Below are 20,345 nucleotides of genomic sequence, written 5' to 3'. Positions count from 1 at the left end.
TCTGGGCACTGATGAGGTGACTGTTGGGTGACAGGTGCAATTGGGGGGGGGGCTGAGGACTGTGTGGGGACCTTTATTGCTGTGATTTTACTTTTACAGGTACACAGAGCAGTAACTCACTGTTTCTGGCTCTGCTCTCCTCACACTGGAAACTGTGTGAGGGGAGAAGAGCTAGTAACAGTGAGTTACTGCTCTGTATTTACATTTTGTGATCGGCTGTGAATGGATTCACAGCCAATCACATAGTAAACAGTCACTGTCAGTCCTAGGGAACACAGAGCCACCGACATGACCGCGCTGTGCGCTCCCGATCGCGCATGCGCGGTCTTCTTCCGGGCTTTGCTATTGTGATCGGCTGTGTGATTGGAACACAGCCGATCACGTGGGAAACAGCCATGCCCATTGGCTGTTTCCCCCCTGCCGGTGACGCGCTGTGTCCCGGGGACACGCCTCCACCGACAGTGCAGGGCGGTGCGCACACGATCGCGCGCCTGCCCTGCCTGAATGGGCCGCCGTCATATGACGGCGGCCCAGAACAATGGTCGCACTGTCCCGCCGTCATTTGACGGCGGCCCAGAACAATGGTCGCACTGTCCCACCGTCATTTGACGGTGGGCGGGCGTAAAGTGGTTAAGCAGAATGTGATTGTCTATTGTTGTGACTTAGATGATGATCAGATCACATTTTATGACCAATTTGTGCAGAAATCCATAGCATTCCAAAGGTTCACATACTTTTTCCTGCAGCTGTATGTGCCACTTTGTGTCGGTCTATCACATAAAATACATTTATGTTTTTGGCTCTAACATGACAAAATGTGGAAAATGTCAGGGGGTATGAATACTTTTTCAAGGCACTGTATATACAATTATAATAGCACGTCTCTAAATATAAAAAAAAAACAACAATGTAACATTTTGAGGAAATATTTTTATTTTTATAATACAATATTTACAGTTTCTACTTACACAAACTATTTTAAAAAAAGGGATCATTGCATTATGCAATTTCCAAATCTCAATAATAGCAGAAAAATAAAATGTACAATTTATTAATTAGATATGGATCGATAAAGCAGTCTCAGACTGTTTTCAATGTTTCCCAAAAAGCAGTATATGGGAAGTATATGTTTCAGTCAGTATATACATACAGCGTGATATCCCATGGATTCAACTGGAGAAAAAAAAAATTCTTAAAGAGAACCAGTCACCAGCGGGCCATTGTAGTAGCACCACATTACTGGAATTGTTATTATAGTGCAGTAATGTCGAACCTTGGCACCCCAGATGTTTTGGAACTACATTTCCCATGATGCTCATGCACTCTAAAGTGTAATTGAACATCATGGGAAATGTAGTTCCAAAATATCTGGGATGCCAAGGTTCGCCATCAGTGCAATGTTATCTCTCAGAGATTAGTATGTTTTTTTTTATTACTTGCTTGTACTCTCTCCTTGTCACAACTGGAGTGCCAGACTGGGTTTTAGGTTCTGAGGCCATCCCATTTTCTGGCTGAGCTCAGTGCTGGTAACAAACACTCATAAAAACTGTGATATAACAAATTGCCTGTCAGGATTACACAAGAGAAAACTAAAGTGTAGTTAATTGACAGTTTATTCTCCTTCTGCAACCCAGATAGAGTGTTAGTTCTTTGGCCTTAGAGATAAAAGGATGCAGGCAGCCTCTATGGACTCCAGTCTGTGCGCTGGTCCTAAAATTGTTTGGCTGAATTTTTTTTTTTTTATCAATAGACCCCACAGAATCTGTGCGCTGGTTTAGCATTCCTAGTCCTAAAATCATTTCTAGCTGGAGGGATATAGGCAGCTTAAAATCAATACAGTCACTAAGTTTGGGTTCACACCTTTATCTTGTGGTAGTAGTAAAGCTCATATGTTTTTTATTACTTTAATGCATGAACTGTGGTGCGTCGCAGTGTCACTTTTAAATGGCAACCCAATGAGCTGTTATAGTAGTGGAAGTTTCACCTGCACTGCAAAACAAATGCATTATGAAGTGCTTCATTAAAAAAAAGACCAGGTCCAATTTTTGGATGTGTTTTGAAATACAGCGCCTACCCTTTAGTTCTAATGTTTAAATCTAGTCCAATTTTTAGTGCATTAAATAGGTAGTAAACCCTGCTTGGTCATTTTTACTTACTGGTAAGCCTATAACAAGGCTTACCTGTAGGTAAAATGAATATCTTCTAAATGTAACCCATTTAAGAGATATTCATCCTGCATGCAGCCAGCATACCTTGCCCAAACTTCAGAGCTTCATGCCAGAAAGGAGGGCTCCTGCAGGATTGACGTCATCGCGGCTCTGGCCAATCACATGGCCGGAGCGCCTAAACCTGGAAGAAAAACAGGGGGAACTTGTCAGCCCTCTAAGTGGTGACAGCACAGCACTGGAAGGCTTTATTCCAAGGTCAGTATTTCATAATGTGCTAGTATTAAATGCATACTAGCACATTATGCCTTTGCCTTGCAGGTTTTTTTTTTTCCACAACATCCGCGGTTTACAACCTCTTTAACGACTTGCCAACCAGCCACTGCGCATATACTGTGGCAGGTCGGCTGTATTGTGTGAAACAATGTACCTGTACATAAATTCATGCAAGAACCAGTGGGGGTGCCAATCAGCGGGTCCGCCGGCCACTTGTGATCGCTCCCCATAGAGACAGAATGGCAGTCTGCCTATGTAAACAAGGCAGACCGCCGTTCTGTCAGAGATGAACATGGTGATCTTGTGTTCCTGCTATTTATTTTATTTATTTTTTTCAAATTCTTTATTGAAATATTCAAAAGCAACAAAAAACAAGAGTCACACATGGGAACATTAATAAGTGCAGTATGACAGAAACATAACTGACTGCAGGTCAGTGAGAAAAGCATTATCGAGCAAAAAAGAAAACTTAGACGATCAGCATTTCAAAAGGAGAAACAGAAACAGGAGGACTTACGTAGTCACTTAAGCGTGTAGACCAACACAGTGCAGTCACCATGCACATCAGCACAGGCACAAAGTTGTGGGTCAGAACATCCACATAAAAATGGGCATCGAGGTATATATGCCTCAGTATGCAGTGCTTGAGGTAAATACACAGAAAAATCTTTTCTCACCGGGAAAACAAAATCATGGGTAAAAGTCACACATGGGTAGAATGAAGTTATATAATGTATGTGAAGGAGAGAGAGGGGGGACATAGGGGGAGGAAAGGAATGGTGGGGACGGGGGGAGGTAAAGTGGCAGGAAATAAGACAGCAGTTAAGTGGGTAAGAGGGACAGAAAAAAGGGAGGGGAGCATGAGGGGTACCGGGTGGATCCCGTGCGGTCTTTCAAGTTCGCAGTGTTCAAGGTTCAGGCGGCATTCTGTAGTGCCCTGCCTTCATCCGAAAGGATGAACATATTCCAACATCCCCAAGTCGCCGAGTATTGTTCCCTCCTGCCCTGCGAGGTCATCACCAGGTACTCAAAATCATTAATTTGTTTAACTCTGGACAGCCAAAGCGGTATCGAAGGAGGGGTCGTGGATTTCCAACACAAGCCAATGCACCCCTTAGCTGCGTTGAGGAGGTGGCGCAGGACCGATTTCTTATAGCGTTGCGGGGGGATGGTCGTACAGTGCAGCAAGAAGAAGGCAGGGTCGTCCTGGAGGACAATATCAGTCACATTTTGGGATATTTTCCGTACGTCAGACCAGAAACTCTTTAGCCGGGGACAGCTCCAAAATATATGGAGCATGGTACCTCGGTCTCCCAGGCAACGCCAGCATCTGTCTGATGACTCGGGAAAGAAGCCAGCTAACCGAGCCGGATTGTAATACCAATGCGTCATCAATTTGTAATTGGTCTCCTGGAGGCACGTGCAGATCGAGGAGCGCAAAGAAAACCGAATAATATTTGTGCGCTGGGTCGCCGTGAAGGTCCTCTGTAGTTCCCCCTCCCACTTCAAGAGACCCGGGAGGACAAAGTCCCCGGAGGGCTCCGAAAGTATGGAATAGAGCTGGGATAGGGCATGAGGTAGGGGGGTGTCCCCCGAAATAAGAATCTGTGGTCTCTCGAAGAGTGAGCGTGACCCCAGCCCTCGTAGAAAGTGCAGCAAATGAAGCGCCTGCCACCTGGAGAGGGCAAACAGGCCACTCTCAGCTGTCAACTGCATTAGGGAAGGCCAAAGCGCATCAATCCCAAAGTGTTGCACTAGGAAACGCCCCAGTGTCAAGAGCATCCGAAACCTCCCTCCATCACAACCCGTCGGGAAGGCCATGTTGCCCAGAACCGGAAACATGGGCGATTGCATATTCCGAGTAGCCCCAGAGGCCAGGATCTGGGAGCAGATCCGGAGGGTTGGGCCAATAAGGGGGTGCCGCAGAACCCGATCGGGCACTGAGCTCAAGCACCACGGTGCACCCGGAAGATGGACCTGGGAGACGGACATCTCCAACGCCGTTCACATCTTCAATTTAGCGTGTCTGCACCAGTCTACGAGTCTGTTCAGGTGTGCCGCTTGGTAGTACCTCTTGACGTCCGGGACTGCCAGGCCTCCATAGGATTTGGGTAGCAAGAGTATGCGCCTAGCCAGTCTGCGTCGTCTACCTGCCCAGATAAATTTGGTGAAGGCGGATTCCACCTGCTTAAAAAAGACGGCTGGGATAGACACCGGCAATGTCTGGAAAAGGTAAAGGTATTTCGGCAAGATGGACATCTTGAGGATGTTGCAGCAACCAAACCAGGAGTGCAGTCCAGTCGACCATTTCGTCATCAGAGCGCGGGTGGAAGTTAAAAGAGGGGGAAAGTTCAGGTGATAAACGTCTCCAGGGTTTGGTGGAAGCAAAAGTACCCAAGTATTTGAGTGCAGGATCAGCCCATTTAAAGGGAAAGCTGTGGCAAAGAGATTCTCGGATCCGCTCAAGCAGGGCCACTCCCATGGCCTCCGATTTGTGATAGTTGATTTTAAGATGGGAAAACGCCCCATAGAGGTCAAACTCCCGGAGGAGATTAGGCAGTGAGATCAAGGGGTTGGTCAGGGAGAAAAGAAGATCGTCGGCATAAGCCGAGATCTTATAGGATGTGTCGCCTACTGAGACCCCAGAAATATCTGAATTGAGGCGAACCTTGGTCAGGAAGGGTTCCAAGGAGATGACAAAAAGAAGCGGGGACAAGGGACAGCCCTGTCGGGTCCCGTTAAAAATCTGGAAAGGTTCAGAGAAAACTCCATTCACCTTGACCCTCGCACGGGGGCAGGAGTAGATACTCGAGATCCAACGGAGCATGCGGGGACCAACCCCGAAACGTCCAAGAACCTCAAACATGTATCTCCAGCTCACTCCATCGAAGGTCTTTTCAGCGTCTGTGCTTAAAAAGACGGTCAGACTGCGCGAGACTTTAGTCAAGTGTATGAGGTTCAGGGCCTTAGTGGTGTTGTCCCTGGCCTCCCTGGACAAGATGAAGCCCACTTAGTCGAGGTGGATCAGTTCCGGCAGGAGGGGTTGGAGCCTGGACGCGATCATTTTAGTAAAGAGTTTCAGATCCGTGTTCAATAATGAAATTGGCCGGTAACTCCCACAGGAAGAGGGATCCTTCCCCTCCTTAGGTATTACCGATATGTGGGCTAGGAGAGAATCTGCGTGGAAGGCGGTAGATTGTCCTATTGCATTAAACATTTTCAGCATGTGAGGAAGGAGGAGAGGCTGTAGCTGTTGATAATACAGAACTGTAAAGCCATCAGGGCCTGGGGCTTCACCTCTTTTCGCCAGTTTAATGGCCATAGACAGCTCATCCTGAGTGAACTCTTCCTCCAGGGCATCCCTCCCCGGCGAGGGAAACCGTGGAAGGGGCACCGAATCCAGATAGGAGGCAATAGCCGCATCATTGGACAAGCCCGTGGGGAGATGGTAGAGGTCGGAGTAGAAATCTCCAAACCTCCGAGATATTGCCCTGGGGAGATGTACCTTACCGCCGTCAGGGTCCTTAATAAACGGAACATAAGAGGAGGCCTGTTGATCTCTCAAAGCTTTGGCCAGCACTCGCCCACATTTGTCTCCCGACTCATAGTGGGTTCGTCTGCAGCGCTGGATAGCTGCCTTCGCTCTGTACCTCAACAGGTCCCCGACTTGACTCCGCAGCTTAGCCAATTCAGCTCCCACCGAGACATCTGCGCGCCTCTTGTGTGGATCTTCCAAGCGAGCAATGTCCGCAAGGAGCTTGGCCAGCTGACGCTCCCTCTCCCGTTTGAGTCGCGTACCATGGGAAATCAGGACACCCCTAATGACGGCCTTATGGGCCTCCCATACCACCCCCGGGTCACTATCCGGAGTATCGTTCAGTTGAAAATATACTTGGAGTTGTTGGGATACATCTGCCAACACCCCGGGGTTCTGGAGCAGGCTCTCATTCAGGCACCACTGCCAGTCCGATTCACGGGCTGCTCCCCCAACCTAACCATCAACGTAACCGGGGCATGATCAGACCATGTGATGGAGCCAATCTCTACATCCACTACGGAGGAAAGAAGACGGTGAGGGACCATGAAAAGGTCAATACGAGAATACACATTATGCGGATGGGAGAAATACGTGTAGTCCCTCTCTCCCCCATGCAGTATGCGCCAGACATCTATCAACTGAAATTCTTTGAACAACTTAAGAATTTCGCCATACGCTGAGGAAGTCCCGCCCACGGACGATACGCGTGCGCAAGGGAGAGGAGATCGTGACGTCACTCGTAGCCCCTGTCAGCAGAGCGTTCCGCTCTGTCTGGAGACCAGCTGGATTGCTGTACTGCTCGTTTTTGCATTACCTTGAAGTAAGAGGCTGTCCATTTGTTTTATTAATAAATTGTGGTGTTTGAAACATATTGCACTATGGTCTGCCCCCTTTTTATTACATGGGGATCGTTGTGAACACCTTTACAAAAAGGAGAGATGCCCTCTGTGATTGCTGTCCTGGTCAGGATTTTCACATTGCTGGGAGTGTACTTTTAAGGCTGTCTTTTCACAGCCTACAGGTGAGAGGCTAGCACCTCTGGTGAAGGATTGCACTGAACAAGCACTTGTGTCCTGTTTACTGATCAGCACTGAGCACTTTCATTGGGATTTCTTATTGGACTGTTTTCTCCTCTTTTTTACAAGACTACTGCGTGCCATTCATAGACTTTTCATTTATCCATTGATGTTTTATTGTCTTATTGTTTTAGCGCTGCACTTTTCACTATCTGCTCCCCCAACCTAACCATCAACGTAACCGGGGCATGATCAGACCATGTGATGGAGCCAATCTCTACATCCACTACGGAGGAAAGAAGACGGTGAGGGACCATGAAAAGGTCAATACGAGAATACACATTATGCGGATGGGAGAAATACGTGTAGTCCCTCTCTCCCCCATGCAGTATGCGCCAGACATCTATCAACTGAAATTCTTTGAACAACTTAAGAATTTGGCCCCTGACACACCGAAGACGGATCCAAAGGGAGGTTCCAGTCCCCCCCCCCAGCAGCAAACGACCTTCCATAAAATCCGCCAGGGACACCAGAGTTTTCTTCAGGAATGTATCTTGGTGTCCATTGGGTACGTAAAGGTTGGCCAACGTAACCAGCTGTCCCCCAATGCACCCTTTAAGGAACAGATACCAACCATGTGGGTCTGCACATTTATCTAGTAAGGACCACGGGATGGTGTTCGAGAGCAGAATGGAGACACCTTTAGACTTAGCGGCAACATTGAGAGCGTGATAGGCGTTGGGGAAGAACCTGTTTTGGAGAAATGGTAACCCATCGGTTCGGAAGTGTGTCTCCTGGATGAAGGCGACGTCCTGTGCGTAAACGGCGCAGATCACCCAGGAGCATGTGTCTCTTTTCAGGAATATTGAGTCCCCTCGTTTTCTAGGTGGTCACCCGCACGGGATCCATAACGGAAGGGAGACGTAAGTAGGGCAGGAGGGGAAGAACGGAGAGAGGGAAGAGGAGGAGGGAAGAGGAGGGTTGGAGGGGAAGGAGAAAAACGGTAGGCAGGGGGTGAGAAAATGCTGAGCGGAATTCGCTACCGTCAAGAGGGGAGGGGGAGGAGAAATGACACAACAAGGGGAATAATAAGTGAAAAACAAGAGACAGAAAAGTCACCCGTCTATGAGGGGGAACCCTCTGGGGTGTAGGCCTAAGTGGGGGGTAAAACCAGATACGACAAAGGAGCTGGGCTCAGCGGCCAGAGCTCCCTTCACATGAACACATTAGATAGATTAATACCGTTATGCAAGTAATAAACGTGAGCCAGGGTATAATTAACAGCAGAGGCGGTCCACAGGGCACCAGCGGGGAAATCACCCGATGGCCACACTGCGGAGGCAACTCCTCATCAACAGACATGCCAAACAAACCAGCAAAAAACAAATTAGAACCCGCTTGACACACAGTACCAAAAACAACTTGAACCCGAGGGAGCCCAGAACCCCGACTGGAGGCACGGAGTGGTCACTTTAGTAAGGCACAACAGCACTCCAGACCTCACTGAAACGAGGACAGTGGCCCCCATCCCGCAGTCCCCACCCCCCCTCCCCCACCGATCCACTCAGATCTTGCAGCAAAGGTCCCGAGACTTCCCCAGAGAATGTACTGTAGTCAAACCGGAACCATGCCTCCTTCGTTAGAGTACACAAATCCCTCGACCTGAGTGTACAAAGAGGAGGATACCTTCTTCGGGTCTCACCAGGGTATGGGTGTAGGAGTCAAGGCAGATCTCGGGGCAGCCAGGTACAACCAGCCTCTCATAACTCCCCAGGGGGAAGAAAGCAATATGACCGGGTATGCCCGGATCTGTCAACGTCATCATCCCAGCTGGGTTGAGGCCGCCGGCCAGTCTGGAAAACAAGGAGACCAGGGGCGAGTACAGGACTGTGTTGCGGGGAAAGGGGCAGCACAGAGGTGGCAGGGACCCGGGACCAGGGAGGTCCACGGCTAGGCGGTCTGGGAGTCAGGGACAGCTCCCCTCGGGTAACTGTAGTGGAGCAAGCTAGGAGTAAAAAGGGGGGGACTAGGCAAGGCATCACGGTGATGGCAAATAAGCTGTACACTGGCAGGATCAGTCTTCTCTCACCTCTCGCGGAGTAGCAGGATCCAGCCTGCGCCGACTGCGCGGTGTTCGTGGCGGGAAGCCTCCGCCGCGGTTAGTACCGCCAGACGATCTGTGAGGTGGGCTCGGTAGATGTTGCAGCCAATTCGGGACAGGGATCTGAGCAATGTCCAGGAATCCGAAGAGAGCCGGGAGGTCATCGGGATGGTGGAGTGTGAACGAAGATGGACCTTTGCGCACGTAAGGGAGATAGTAAACCCCCATCTATACGTGCAGCCCGTCTGTCTGATTTTTTCCAAGAGTGGGCGCAGCAGAGCCCTCCGCTGCAGTGTAGCTCGAGAGAGGTCCGGGAGGATTCGGACCCTGGCACCGTCAAAGTCAATGTCACCAGTCTCCCAAGCTTGCCTCATAATCATCTCTTTGTGGGAATACCTGTGCAGTCGGCAAATGACATCATGAGGTCTGTCAACATCTGTAGATTGTGGGCCCAGGGCACGGTGCACCCTGTCAAATTCAAGATCAGCTTGCGGTATGGATGGCACAAGACGATGGCACAGGGCTAGTATAGTAGGCTGTAGAGATACTTGCTCAGTGACTTCAGACAAGCCCCTTAGCCTCAGGTTATTCCTCCGGCTGCGATCCTCCATTTCCTCCACTTTAAGTTGCATCGAGGTGACATGCCGCGCCTGTGATGTCAGTCCCTGCTCCAGCTGAGCCACACGTACCTCAAGAGAAGCAATAGACGTCTCTCCGACCATGACCCGATCCGACAGTTGTTGAATATCCGATCGTACCGCCTGGAAGTCTCTGTTGTGCGCCTCTTCCACACGGAGCACCATGGCCTCCATGTCATGTTTCGTGGGCAAGGCTTGAATCAAAGACCGAAGGTCGGCCTCCATCCTGGCTCCCAAAGGTGTCTGAAGAGGCGCGGGTGATGTGGGAACAAGACGAGGGGTACCCGGAAGAGTCCATGGTTCCGACCGAACCGAAGCGGCAGGGGAGGACGGTGCGCTCAACATCGAGGCCGCGGCCGCAGGAACAGTATGCTGGCTGGAGGTCTGAGCGCGGGCTGAAGCCAAACAGATCCCGGGGAAGAAAGAGTAAATGTCTGAGCGTGGAGAAGTACGTAAGGGCTTTTGTGACCTCCGCCGGTGGCCGGTGCTCATTCCTGTTGCTCTGGAACGGTATTAAAGCAGGTAATTACAAGGGAGATGGCCTGAGCTTGCTCAGCACATGTCCTCACTCCGCCTTGTCCAGGATATGCTCCCCACCATCAATCATCTGGATCTGCTGCGGACCACGTTACTGCGTGAGAACAGGACTGGAGCGGTGGGATGAAGTTACATCAGTGGCAGGAATATGTGATATACACAGCTTGTTGAAGCCTGCTACTGCAGATAGGCAGAATGTAGCAATGTACAGGACGTGCAGCTGGATGTGTGCCACCACAGTAAGCAGTATGTATAGGAATATTGGGAGCAGAGAGCAGAAAGTCCATATACTGCTACTAGGGCAATAGGGTAGTACCTTGTGTGGTATGGTGCTTACCCTGAGCCAGGTGGCGTCCGGAACACCGCTGCAGGAGAGACCTGGGGCCTCCAGGGCGACTAGGCCGCGATTTCGGGCGCCGCTTTTTGAGCCGGATTCCACTGCCGTAGAGGAGGCTGGCAGTCGCAGGGGGCCCGGGCAGGTGGTCAGTGTTCCTGGAACGCCCGTTGGAGGTCCCCAGGAGCCCGGACAGCTTCCGCCGTATCGAGCACCGGGCCGCGGCGTCTGCCAGGAAAGCCCGCGGCTTCGGAGGATGCGTAGGCCCCGAATCCGGATCTTCGGATTGCCGGCCAAGAAACAGCCACTATCCTCCCCGAACGGTGCAGCGGGCCCCAGAGAGTGTCCTGTGCAGTTTGGGATGCAGTATAGGGGAAACAAGCGGTGGGTGGCACTTGATGTAAAAGCTGGCGAGATGGAGCTCACTGTCAAGACGTCCAGCTCGCTCGGCATCCGGCCACGCCCCCCGTCGTTCCTGCTATTTATGAACATGAATCTCTGTGTTCTACTATTGAGTCCTTCCCCCTAAGGACACGCTTAAGTCTTTGATCGCCCCTGGTGTTAACCCCTTCCCTGCTGGTGTCATTATTACATTAACAGTTCATATTTTTAGCACTGATCACTTTATATGTGTCACTGGTCCCCAAAAAGTGTCAAAAGTGTCCGTTCAGTGTCAGATCTGTCCGCCACAATGTCGCAGTCCCGCTAACAATCGCAGATCGCCACCATTACTAGTATAAAAAAATAAATAAAAATGCCATAAATCTATTCCCTAGTTTGTAGACGCAATAACTTTTGCGCAATCCAATTTATATAAGCTTATTGCGATTTTTTTTTACCAAAAATATGTGGCAGAATACAAATTGGCCTAAATTTGGTTTTTAAATATTTTTTTTATTGGAAATGTTATATAGCAGAAAGTAAAAAATATATATATATTTTTTTTTCAGAATTGCCGCGCTTTTTTTGTTTATAGCGCAAAAAATAAAAACCACAGAGGTGATCAAATACCACCAAAAGAAAGCTCTATTTGTGGTAAAAAAAGGACATCAATTCAATTTTTTTTTACTACAGTGCACAACTGCACAATTTTCAGTTAATATAACGCTGTGCCGAATTGCAAAAAATAGCCTGGTCCAGAAGTGGTTAAGGTGCCAGTCTATTATAATGTGACCAAAAAACAAAAGAGACCAGTAACACTGAGTGTGCAGTACAAAGAAGGGAAAAAACAATAAATGTAAAATTAAAATAAAAAAACAACACCCCTATGCAAATAAAAAGGCACTACTAATCAGTATTTATATTAAAAAGGATAATAATTTTATTATTTATCAAAAGTGCACAAAACTACCAGTTTCTAAAAAGACATCCTCAGCTAACAAATCTCCTTCCCACACATATGTGCAAAAACAGCTAAAAACGTTACGTTATAGAGCCCCCCATCAACAGTTACAATCCTCCAGTACCACAAAAGGCCAATGGCATCAGGAACAAGACTCAAAAAGATTCCCCCCACTGATGTACCCGGGATCGCAGCTGAAAATAATCCACAAGATAAATACTGAAGTGTATGAAAATGAGCGCAAATGTATTGTGGGCCCAATTCCTGTAAGGCGGTACACAGTGCAAATTCGCATTGCGATTTCTGCTTGCCATGTATGAATTTAGTGTGAATTTGTGAGGGGAGTGGTCAAATCTGCAATTTTATTTTCTATAAAATTTAGGCAAAAAAACTAATTTGCAGTGATGTGAACACTGGATTGCTCAGGACACTTTTTTGAACCGGATCAAATACGCACCACATATATGTAAACAGCCTTCATTGGAAATAATGCTTTTTAACATGACAAGCAAATCTATGCTTTTCGGATCGAATTTGCATAGAATTTGCATAGTGTAAATCGGCACTTAAAGGAGAAGTACAGTCTAAGCTTGTTTGGCTGTACTTATCCTGTGGATCAGAGGAGTGCAGTTCGTTTTGCACTCATGTGACCCGTTTTCAGCAGACGGCGGGCTGAAGCAGGTTCAGGCTTGGGAAGGATTGCGACCATATAGTCGGACCCACCCACACGCCTGGACTGGCACCCGGCTCCGCCTCTCAGTGAGCCTCTGAGAGGCTGAGGCCGCCTGCTCCCGCCCCCTCCACAGCCCAGTGCTCCAGTAAGTATGGGGCGGTAGAGCAGACAGTGGTAAATGACAGTCAGCAGCTGAGTGATCAGTGGTATTTGATCGCTCAATTCTCAGTGTTAGAGAAGCCAGGGGACAGATGCAGCATTGGACTGAAGCTGCATCCACTTAGATAAGTATAATTCTGAAATAAAAAGAAAACCTCTTGCCGACGGCCAACCGTAATATTACTGCGGCAGGGCGGCTCAGCTGTGCAAAATCACATAGTACTACGTGACTTGGTGCATGAGGTTTTGGCAGCGAGCGCGCACCACCGTAGCAGCCTTCCTCCCGTGATCGTCAGATAAACTGACAGAAGACCCACCTGCTTATGTAAACAAAGCAGGCAGATCTTCTGTCAGACAGGCAGTTACAGATCAGCAATTTCAGCTAAGCTACAACCCCGATCTCTCTGTGCCTGTCAACCCCCCCCCCCCCCCCCCACCCACACACACACAGTCAGTCAGTCAGTAAGCATATTAGGTACACATTAACCCCTTTGATCACCCCCAGTATTAACCCCTTCCCTGCCAGTGTCATTTATACAGTGACAGTGCATATTATTTAGCACTGATTACTGTATTAATGGCACTGGTCCCCCCAAAAGTGTCAAAAATGTCAGTTAGGAGTCCGATCTGTCCGCCGCAATGTCGCAGTCCCGCTAAAAATTGCTGATTGCCACCATTACTAATAAAAACAAAAAAAATTCCAAAAATCGATCCCGTATTTTGTAAACGCTATAACTTTTGCGTAAACCAATTAAAATACACTTTTGGGGATTTTTTTTTACCAAAAATATGTAGCAGAAAACAAATTGGCCTAAACTGATAAAGAAATTTGATTTTTTAAATTTTTTTTATTGGGAATGTTTTATAGCAGTGTGAAAAATATGTAATTTTTTTTTTTTCAAAATTGTCGCTCTTTTTTTGTTTATAGAGCAAAATCTAAAAATCGCAGAGGTGATCAAATACCACCAAAAGAAAGCTCTATTTGTGGGGGAAAAAAAGGACATAAATTGTATTTGGGTACAGCGTCGCACGACCGCGCAATTTTTCGTAAAGCAGTGCCGAATCGCAAAAAATGGCCTGGTCATTAAGGGGGTAAAACCTTCTGGAGCTGAAGTCGTATATTATGAAAGTATTGGACTTTGCACTTACTACACTTTTATGCACCTACATTTCACACCTTTATAGAATTCTTTTCAGCTGAAGGATACTTTTATAGCACATCCAGGCAGACTGACACCTCCTGCCAATCATTTAGCATGGTGCAACCTTTAACCAATGGTTCATAGAAACGGCAATGAGGGAAGGTCAGAGGAATAAATAAGTTAGTATAAATATCATGAGGCCAATACTGTGCATGCATAGATGCAATGCCTGGAGAATGGCAATGTTCAGGATTAGATGTTCCCAGAATACCATCAGCAGGTTTTGCACAGCTAAACGGTCTTTTTCCAAAAAAGTAAACACTTGGCAAAGGTTTCTGCTTTTTTTGTCACACATCACCAATTTAAATACTCTTGTATTGTGGACATTTACAAACTTGATTTAGTTGCTAACTGTAACACTATGTAAAAACTTTGCTGTATGACCGTAACAAACATTCACACGGGAACATGCCATATTTTGTTTAATATAAATGATCTCCCATGTTTGTAAGTGCCACCTAGTGGCAAAAATACAGTATGTTTTTAAAGCGGTTGTATCCCGCTTTTTGACACTTTTACCTACAGGTAAGCCTATAATAAGGCTTACCTGTAGGTACAAATAATATCTCCTAAACCGGTTTAGGAGATATTTACAGTGCATGCAGCCGCTCGCGCGAGCGGCGCATGCGCTCTGAAGGTCCGGGGGGACCTTCAATTAACTTGCCGGGAGCTTGCCGGAAAAATCACTCCCGCGCGCATGCGCGGGAGTGACGTCATCGCGGCTCCGGCCAATCAGCACGCTGGAGCCGTCTCTTCCGGCCAATCAGCGTGCCGGAGCCGCCGAACCCGGAAGAGACGACGAGGGATCATGGCAGCGCCCGCATCGATGTCCGGGGGTCCGTGTCGGGGCTTCGTTTTAAGGTAAGTTAAACATAATGGGCTAGTATGCGATGCATACTAGCTCATTATGCCTTTGTCTTGCAGGTTTTTTATTTTTTATTTTTTTTTTTATAGGGTTTACAACCGCTTTAATAACTCAATCTGAAAAAAAATACACATTACGACCACTAGATGGTGTTTACGATTTTGTATATTATAATTATAATTGATAATAATAATATTATTATATTAATATTATTATATTATATTATATATATATATAATTGATAATAATAATATTATTATATTATTATTATAATATTATTATTATTAATAATGATAAATAATTGATCATTATAGTACACAAAATATGACCTGTTTCATTAGAGCTGTGTGATTGTTTGGCACATTCATAAGACCATTTTTTTTTTTTTTTTTTTACATAGACCCCCTATGTATTCTTTAAGCACAATGCTTAATTACTTCACTGCATCTTTCACAAAACAAAGACATTTGGATTTGGAAAAAAATGACGCAGTTTGCATGTTATTGTCCACCTGTCCATCAATAAAAGGTCCATCTTAGTCATGATTCTGCAGGAGCTTTTTATAGATTCCTTCTTTCTTTACAAGGTCCTCATGAGTCCCACATTCCACTAGCTGTCCCTCTTCCAGGACCAGGATCTGGTCGGCCTTTTGTACAGTGCGCAGCCTGTGGGCGATGATCAGCAGACACAGATCTGGAATATTCTGCAGAGATTGCTGGATCTGTAGGAGACACAGGAGATGCTCAGAGAAGACACAAGGCTGACCAAGAAGATCAAAGGACAGGACAATGGCTGCACCGACTCACCTCGTGTTCTGTATCAACATCAAGACAGCTTGAAGCCTCGTCTAGAATTAGAAGTTTGGGACGCCGTGCGAGAGCGCGTGCAAGAGCGATCCGCTGCTTCTGGCCAGCCCCCATCTGAGCCCCATTGCTGCCAACATCTGAAAAGCAAAGTGACATACAGGATCAATTTAGGCTGCCTCAGGGGCATCAGCAAAAAATTGCCCTCAGTGCTGCATTGAACTTTGGGAAAAGATAAAGAAATTTGAATTTTCTGCTAGTTTTTGAATGGTTTAACCGTTTCGCCACTGGAGCTTTTGTTTGTTTTTTGCACATATCCTATCCTTTTATCCTATATAAGTCCCGGTTCACATATATATGTGATGCGGGAACCCTGCGAATCCACTGCGGGTTCCCACATCACACTCAACGCGCAGGCAGTTCACACTGCCATATGCGAATAGTTCCTGAAGACGTCATCGAAACGAAACGCACGTAGGGTGGGAATCTTCTGTTGCGTCACTTCCGCTAGAGGGTACTTAGGGCCGTAGAACGCACGGACCCGGATGTCTGCTGAATCGCATCTTTTACTGCCTAACTGTGAGTGGATATTTGTTTTGTAATAATAAATTATTTTAACATATTACACTATGGGCGTATCGCTATATTTTCTCCATATGTGCGCAATGGCTACATAGGAAGTCGGTAGGAAAGCTGGGAAGTCCAGGGATACATCCTTACTGCAATAAAGGCTACATACCCCTGCAGGGGTAACGATCTGTGTTGAGTGCATTACCATGGTGGATAAGCACCTGCACGAGCCTTGAGGAGGAAAGCACAATCACCATAAGTTTGGATATATTTCACAGCACAGGATCACAGGGAAGGCTCCCCATTGATTTTGAACACTCATATAAAGACTAAAGAAGCACAAGCACTTTTTCAGCTATTTGGGAATAGCTGCAATTTACACAGGATTACCATTGTATGGACTGTGGACTGTTGACTGTTAAACCACCATCACGAATCAGCACTATTTATTTGATTAATGTCACCTTAAGTATAATGTATTGGTTTTATTTATTTTCATCTATTTAAGCACCTTAAAGTGGAGTTCCACCCATTTTAATACGTTTAGATGTACAGTGCCTTGCGAAAGTATTCGCCCCCCTTGAACTTTTGCCACATTTCAGGCTTCAAACATAAAGATATAAAACTGTAAATTTTTTTTGAAGAATCAACAACAAGTGGGACACAATCATGAAGTGGAACGAAATTTATTGGATATTTCAAACTTTGTTAGCAAATGAAAAACTGAAAAATTGGGCGTGCAAAATTATTCAGCCCCTTTACTTTCAGTGCAGCAAACTCTCTCCAGAAGTTCAGTGAGGATCTCTGAATGATCCAATGTTGACCTAAATGACTAATGATGATAAATAGAATCCACCTGTGTGTCATCAAGTCTCCGTATAAATGCACCTGCACCGTGATAGTCTCAGAGGTCCGTTTAAAGCGCAGAGAGCATCATGAAGAAGAAGGAACACACCAGGCAGGTCCGAGATTCTGTTGTGGAGAAGTTTAAAGCCGGATTTGGATACAAAACGATTTCCCAAGCTTTAAACATCCCAAGGAGCACTGTGCAAGCAATAATATTGAAATGGAAGGAGTATCAGACCACTGCAAACCTACGAAGACCTGGCCGTCCCTCTAAACTTTTAGCTCATACAAGGAAAAGACTGATCAGAGATGCAGCCAAGAGGCCCATGATCACTCTGGATGAACTGTAGAGATCTACAGCTGAGGTGGGAGACTCTGTCCATAGGACAACAATCAGTCGTATACTGCACAAATCTGGCCTTTATGGAAGAGTGGCAAGAAGAAAGCAATTTCTTAAAGATGTCCATAAAAAGTGTTGTTTAAAGTTTGCCACAAGCCACCTGGGAGACACACCAAACATGTGGAAGAAGGGGCTCTGGTCAGATGAAACCAAAATCAAACTTTTTGGCAACAATGCAAAACGTTATGTTTGGCGTAAAAGTAACACAGCTCATCACCGTGAACACACCATCCCCACTGTCAAACATGGTGGTGGCAGCATCATGGTTTGGGCCTGCTTTTCTTCAGCAGGGACATGGAAGATGGTTAAAATTGATGGGAAGATGGATGGAGCCAAATACAGGACCATTCTGGAAGAAAACCTGATGGAGTCTGCAAAAGACCTGAGACTGGGACGGAGATTTGTCTTCCAACAAGACAATGATCCAAAACATAAAGCAAAATCTACAATGGAATGGTTCACAAATAAACATATCCAGGTGTTAGAATGGCCAAGTCAAAGTCCAGACCTGAATCCAATCGAGAATCTGTGGAAAGAACTGAAAACTGCTGTTCATAAACGCTCTCCATCCAACCTCACTGAGCTCGAGCTGTTTTGACATACCCCAAGCGACTTAAGCCCCGTAAACACGTACCGAATGTCGGCGAACGATCGGCCGTCTTTTGTCCGGTGCTGACCTGTCGGCTGAAAAGTGCTAAAGACTGCACACTAATTTTGTCGGCCAACAGCAGCCGACTGCAGAAGTGATGTCATGTGATGGTTAACTTTCCGTGTGTTTTTTCTTCTCTGAGCATGCCCAGTCTTGTTAATCGGCTGTTTGTCAGCAGAATTCTGTACTGACTGGCGAACAATCGGCCGTTCTGGTGTTGGCCAACAAAAATTTTAATGCCTGTACACCCGATTCTGTTCGGCCGAAAAGTCGCTGTCGGTTGTCGGAAGCATCATACTAACAAGCCGACAATCGGCCGATCGTTCGGCGGCCGAATATTTACGGCCGACAATCGCTATGTGTGTATGGGGCTTTACAGCTGTAATCGCAGCAAAAGGTGGCGCTACAAAGTATTAACTTAAGGGGGCTGAATAATTTTGCACGCCCAATTTTTCAGTTTTTTATTTGTTAAAAAAGTTTGAAATATCCAATAAATTTCTTTCCACTTCATGATTGTGTCCCACTTGTTGTTGATTCTTCACAAAAAATTACAGTTTTATATCTTTATGTTTGAAGCCTGAAATGTGGCAAAAGGTCGAAAAGTTCAAGGGGGCCGAATACTTTCGCAAGACACTGTATGTAATCCCCTTTAACCGCTTGCCGACCGCCGCAAGTAAATTTACTGCGGCGGTCAGCCCCGGCCAGGCAGAGTGACGTTAATTAACATCACTAGCCTGGGAGGGTTTGGGGAGCGAGCGCGCGCCCGCGGAGGCGCGCTCCCGCTCCCGCGCGGTCACGGACCCCCCCGCGCGTGTGACCGGCGGACCCGATGTCCGCCGGTCACTCGGCGATCGTCGGGGGAGAGGGAGAATGTCAGGCAGCTTGTGTAAACAAGCCACCTGTCATTCTCCTCGCTGTAAAAACACTGATCAGACGGATCTACTATGTAGATCCGTTGATCAGTGTCCTTACAGCTCAAGCCACAGCCAATCACAGTAGAAAGCACGCCCCTAGGGACACACATAGCCCCGCCCTTTAAAAAAAAAGTTAACCCCTTCACTGCCAGTGTATTTTTACAGTAACAGTGCATATGTATAGCACTGATTACTGTAGAAATGTCACTGGTAACCCCAAAAGTGTCAAAAATGTCAGTCAAAGGTCCGATCTGTCCGCCGCAATGTCGCAGTACCGCAAAAAAATCGCAGATCGCCGCCATTATGTGTTAAAAAAAAAAACAACAAAAATGACAAAAATCTTTCCCTTTGTTAGTAAACGCGATAACTTTTGCGCAAACCAATCAAAATACGCTTTTTGCGATTTTTTTTTACCAAACATAGGTAGGATAAAACAAATTGGCCGAAAATGTTAAAAAATTTTGATTTTTACATTTTTTTTTTGGGGAATTTCATATAAAAAAATGTGAAAAATATTGTTATTTTTGCAAAATTGACGCTCTTTTTTTGTTTATAGCGCGTGATCAAAAAATCGCACAGGTGATCAAATACCACCAAAAGAAAGCTCTGTTTGTGGGAAAAAAAGGACGTCAAATTCGTTTAGGTACAGCGTCGCACGACCGCGCAATTGTCCGTTACAGTCACGCAGTGCCGAATCGCAAAATACCCCCTGGTCGTTTAGCAGCAAAATCCTCCGGGGCTTAAGTGGTTAAAAATACTTTTACCAATGGAAACTATTTTTTTTTTGTAAGGAAATACCTTTTTTTCTTCTTTATTCATCCGCACTTCCGGGTCCGGCCGCCTATAGGCGATTACGTCACTAGGTGATTCGCAAGGGCTGCTGGGATACATCCCAGCAGCCCTTGCGAATCGCCTAGTGACGAAATCTCGCATTATTACACAGGCACCAGCTGTACTCGGATGTATTGGATTGAGTCCGCGAATCGCCGAGTGACGTAATCGCCTATAGGCGGCCGGACCCGGAAATGCGGATAAATAAAGAAGAAAAAAAGGTATTTCCTTGCAAAAAAAATAAATAAAATTGTTTCCATTGGTAAAAGTATTTTTAAAGGGGATTACATACATCTAAACTTATTAAAATGGGTGGAACTACACCTTAATAATACCGTGGGTTAATTGATTATAGAGGTATTCCATTCAATAGCACATTGGCACATTAAAAATCACCTATTTATTTATTTCACATTTGCATCTTGCATATCTATTTGTGCACGCCACTCCCTCTAGTGGCTAAGGAAGGGCATCACATTCTCAGCA

The 20,345-nt window shown here is 46.4% G+C and overlaps 2 protein-coding genes across 2 annotated transcripts in view; both read right to left on the bottom strand.

Moving 5' to 3' along the window:
• Positions 1 to 20,345, bottom strand: part of LOC309559451 (class I histocompatibility antigen, F10 alpha chain-like) — a 751,751-nt gene that overhangs the window by 147,962 nt on the left and 583,444 nt on the right. The gene's annotated exons all lie outside the window — the stretch shown is intronic.
• Positions 15,255 to 20,345, bottom strand: part of LOC309559443 (antigen peptide transporter 2-like) — a 78,920-nt gene continuing 73,829 nt past the window's right edge. The window contains exons 11-12 of the mRNA XM_082262702.1: positions 15,653 to 15,789; positions 15,255 to 15,567 (exon numbers count right to left, since the gene is read on the bottom strand). Coding sequence (XP_082118828.1) covers positions 15,382 to 15,567; positions 15,653 to 15,789 — 323 coding nt within the window. The 3' untranslated portion in view covers positions 15,255 to 15,381. The remainder of the gene's footprint in view (positions 15,568 to 15,652; positions 15,790 to 20,345) is intronic.

This window comes from Pelophylax lessonae, assembly GCF_965119305.1.
Source record: "Pelophylax lessonae genome assembly, chromosome: 7".
Lineage (NCBI taxonomy): Eukaryota > Metazoa > Chordata > Amphibia > Anura > Ranidae > Pelophylax > Pelophylax lessonae.
The sequence above is the reverse complement of the archived record's forward strand: the minus strand, read 5'-3'. Positions and strand labels throughout refer to the sequence as shown.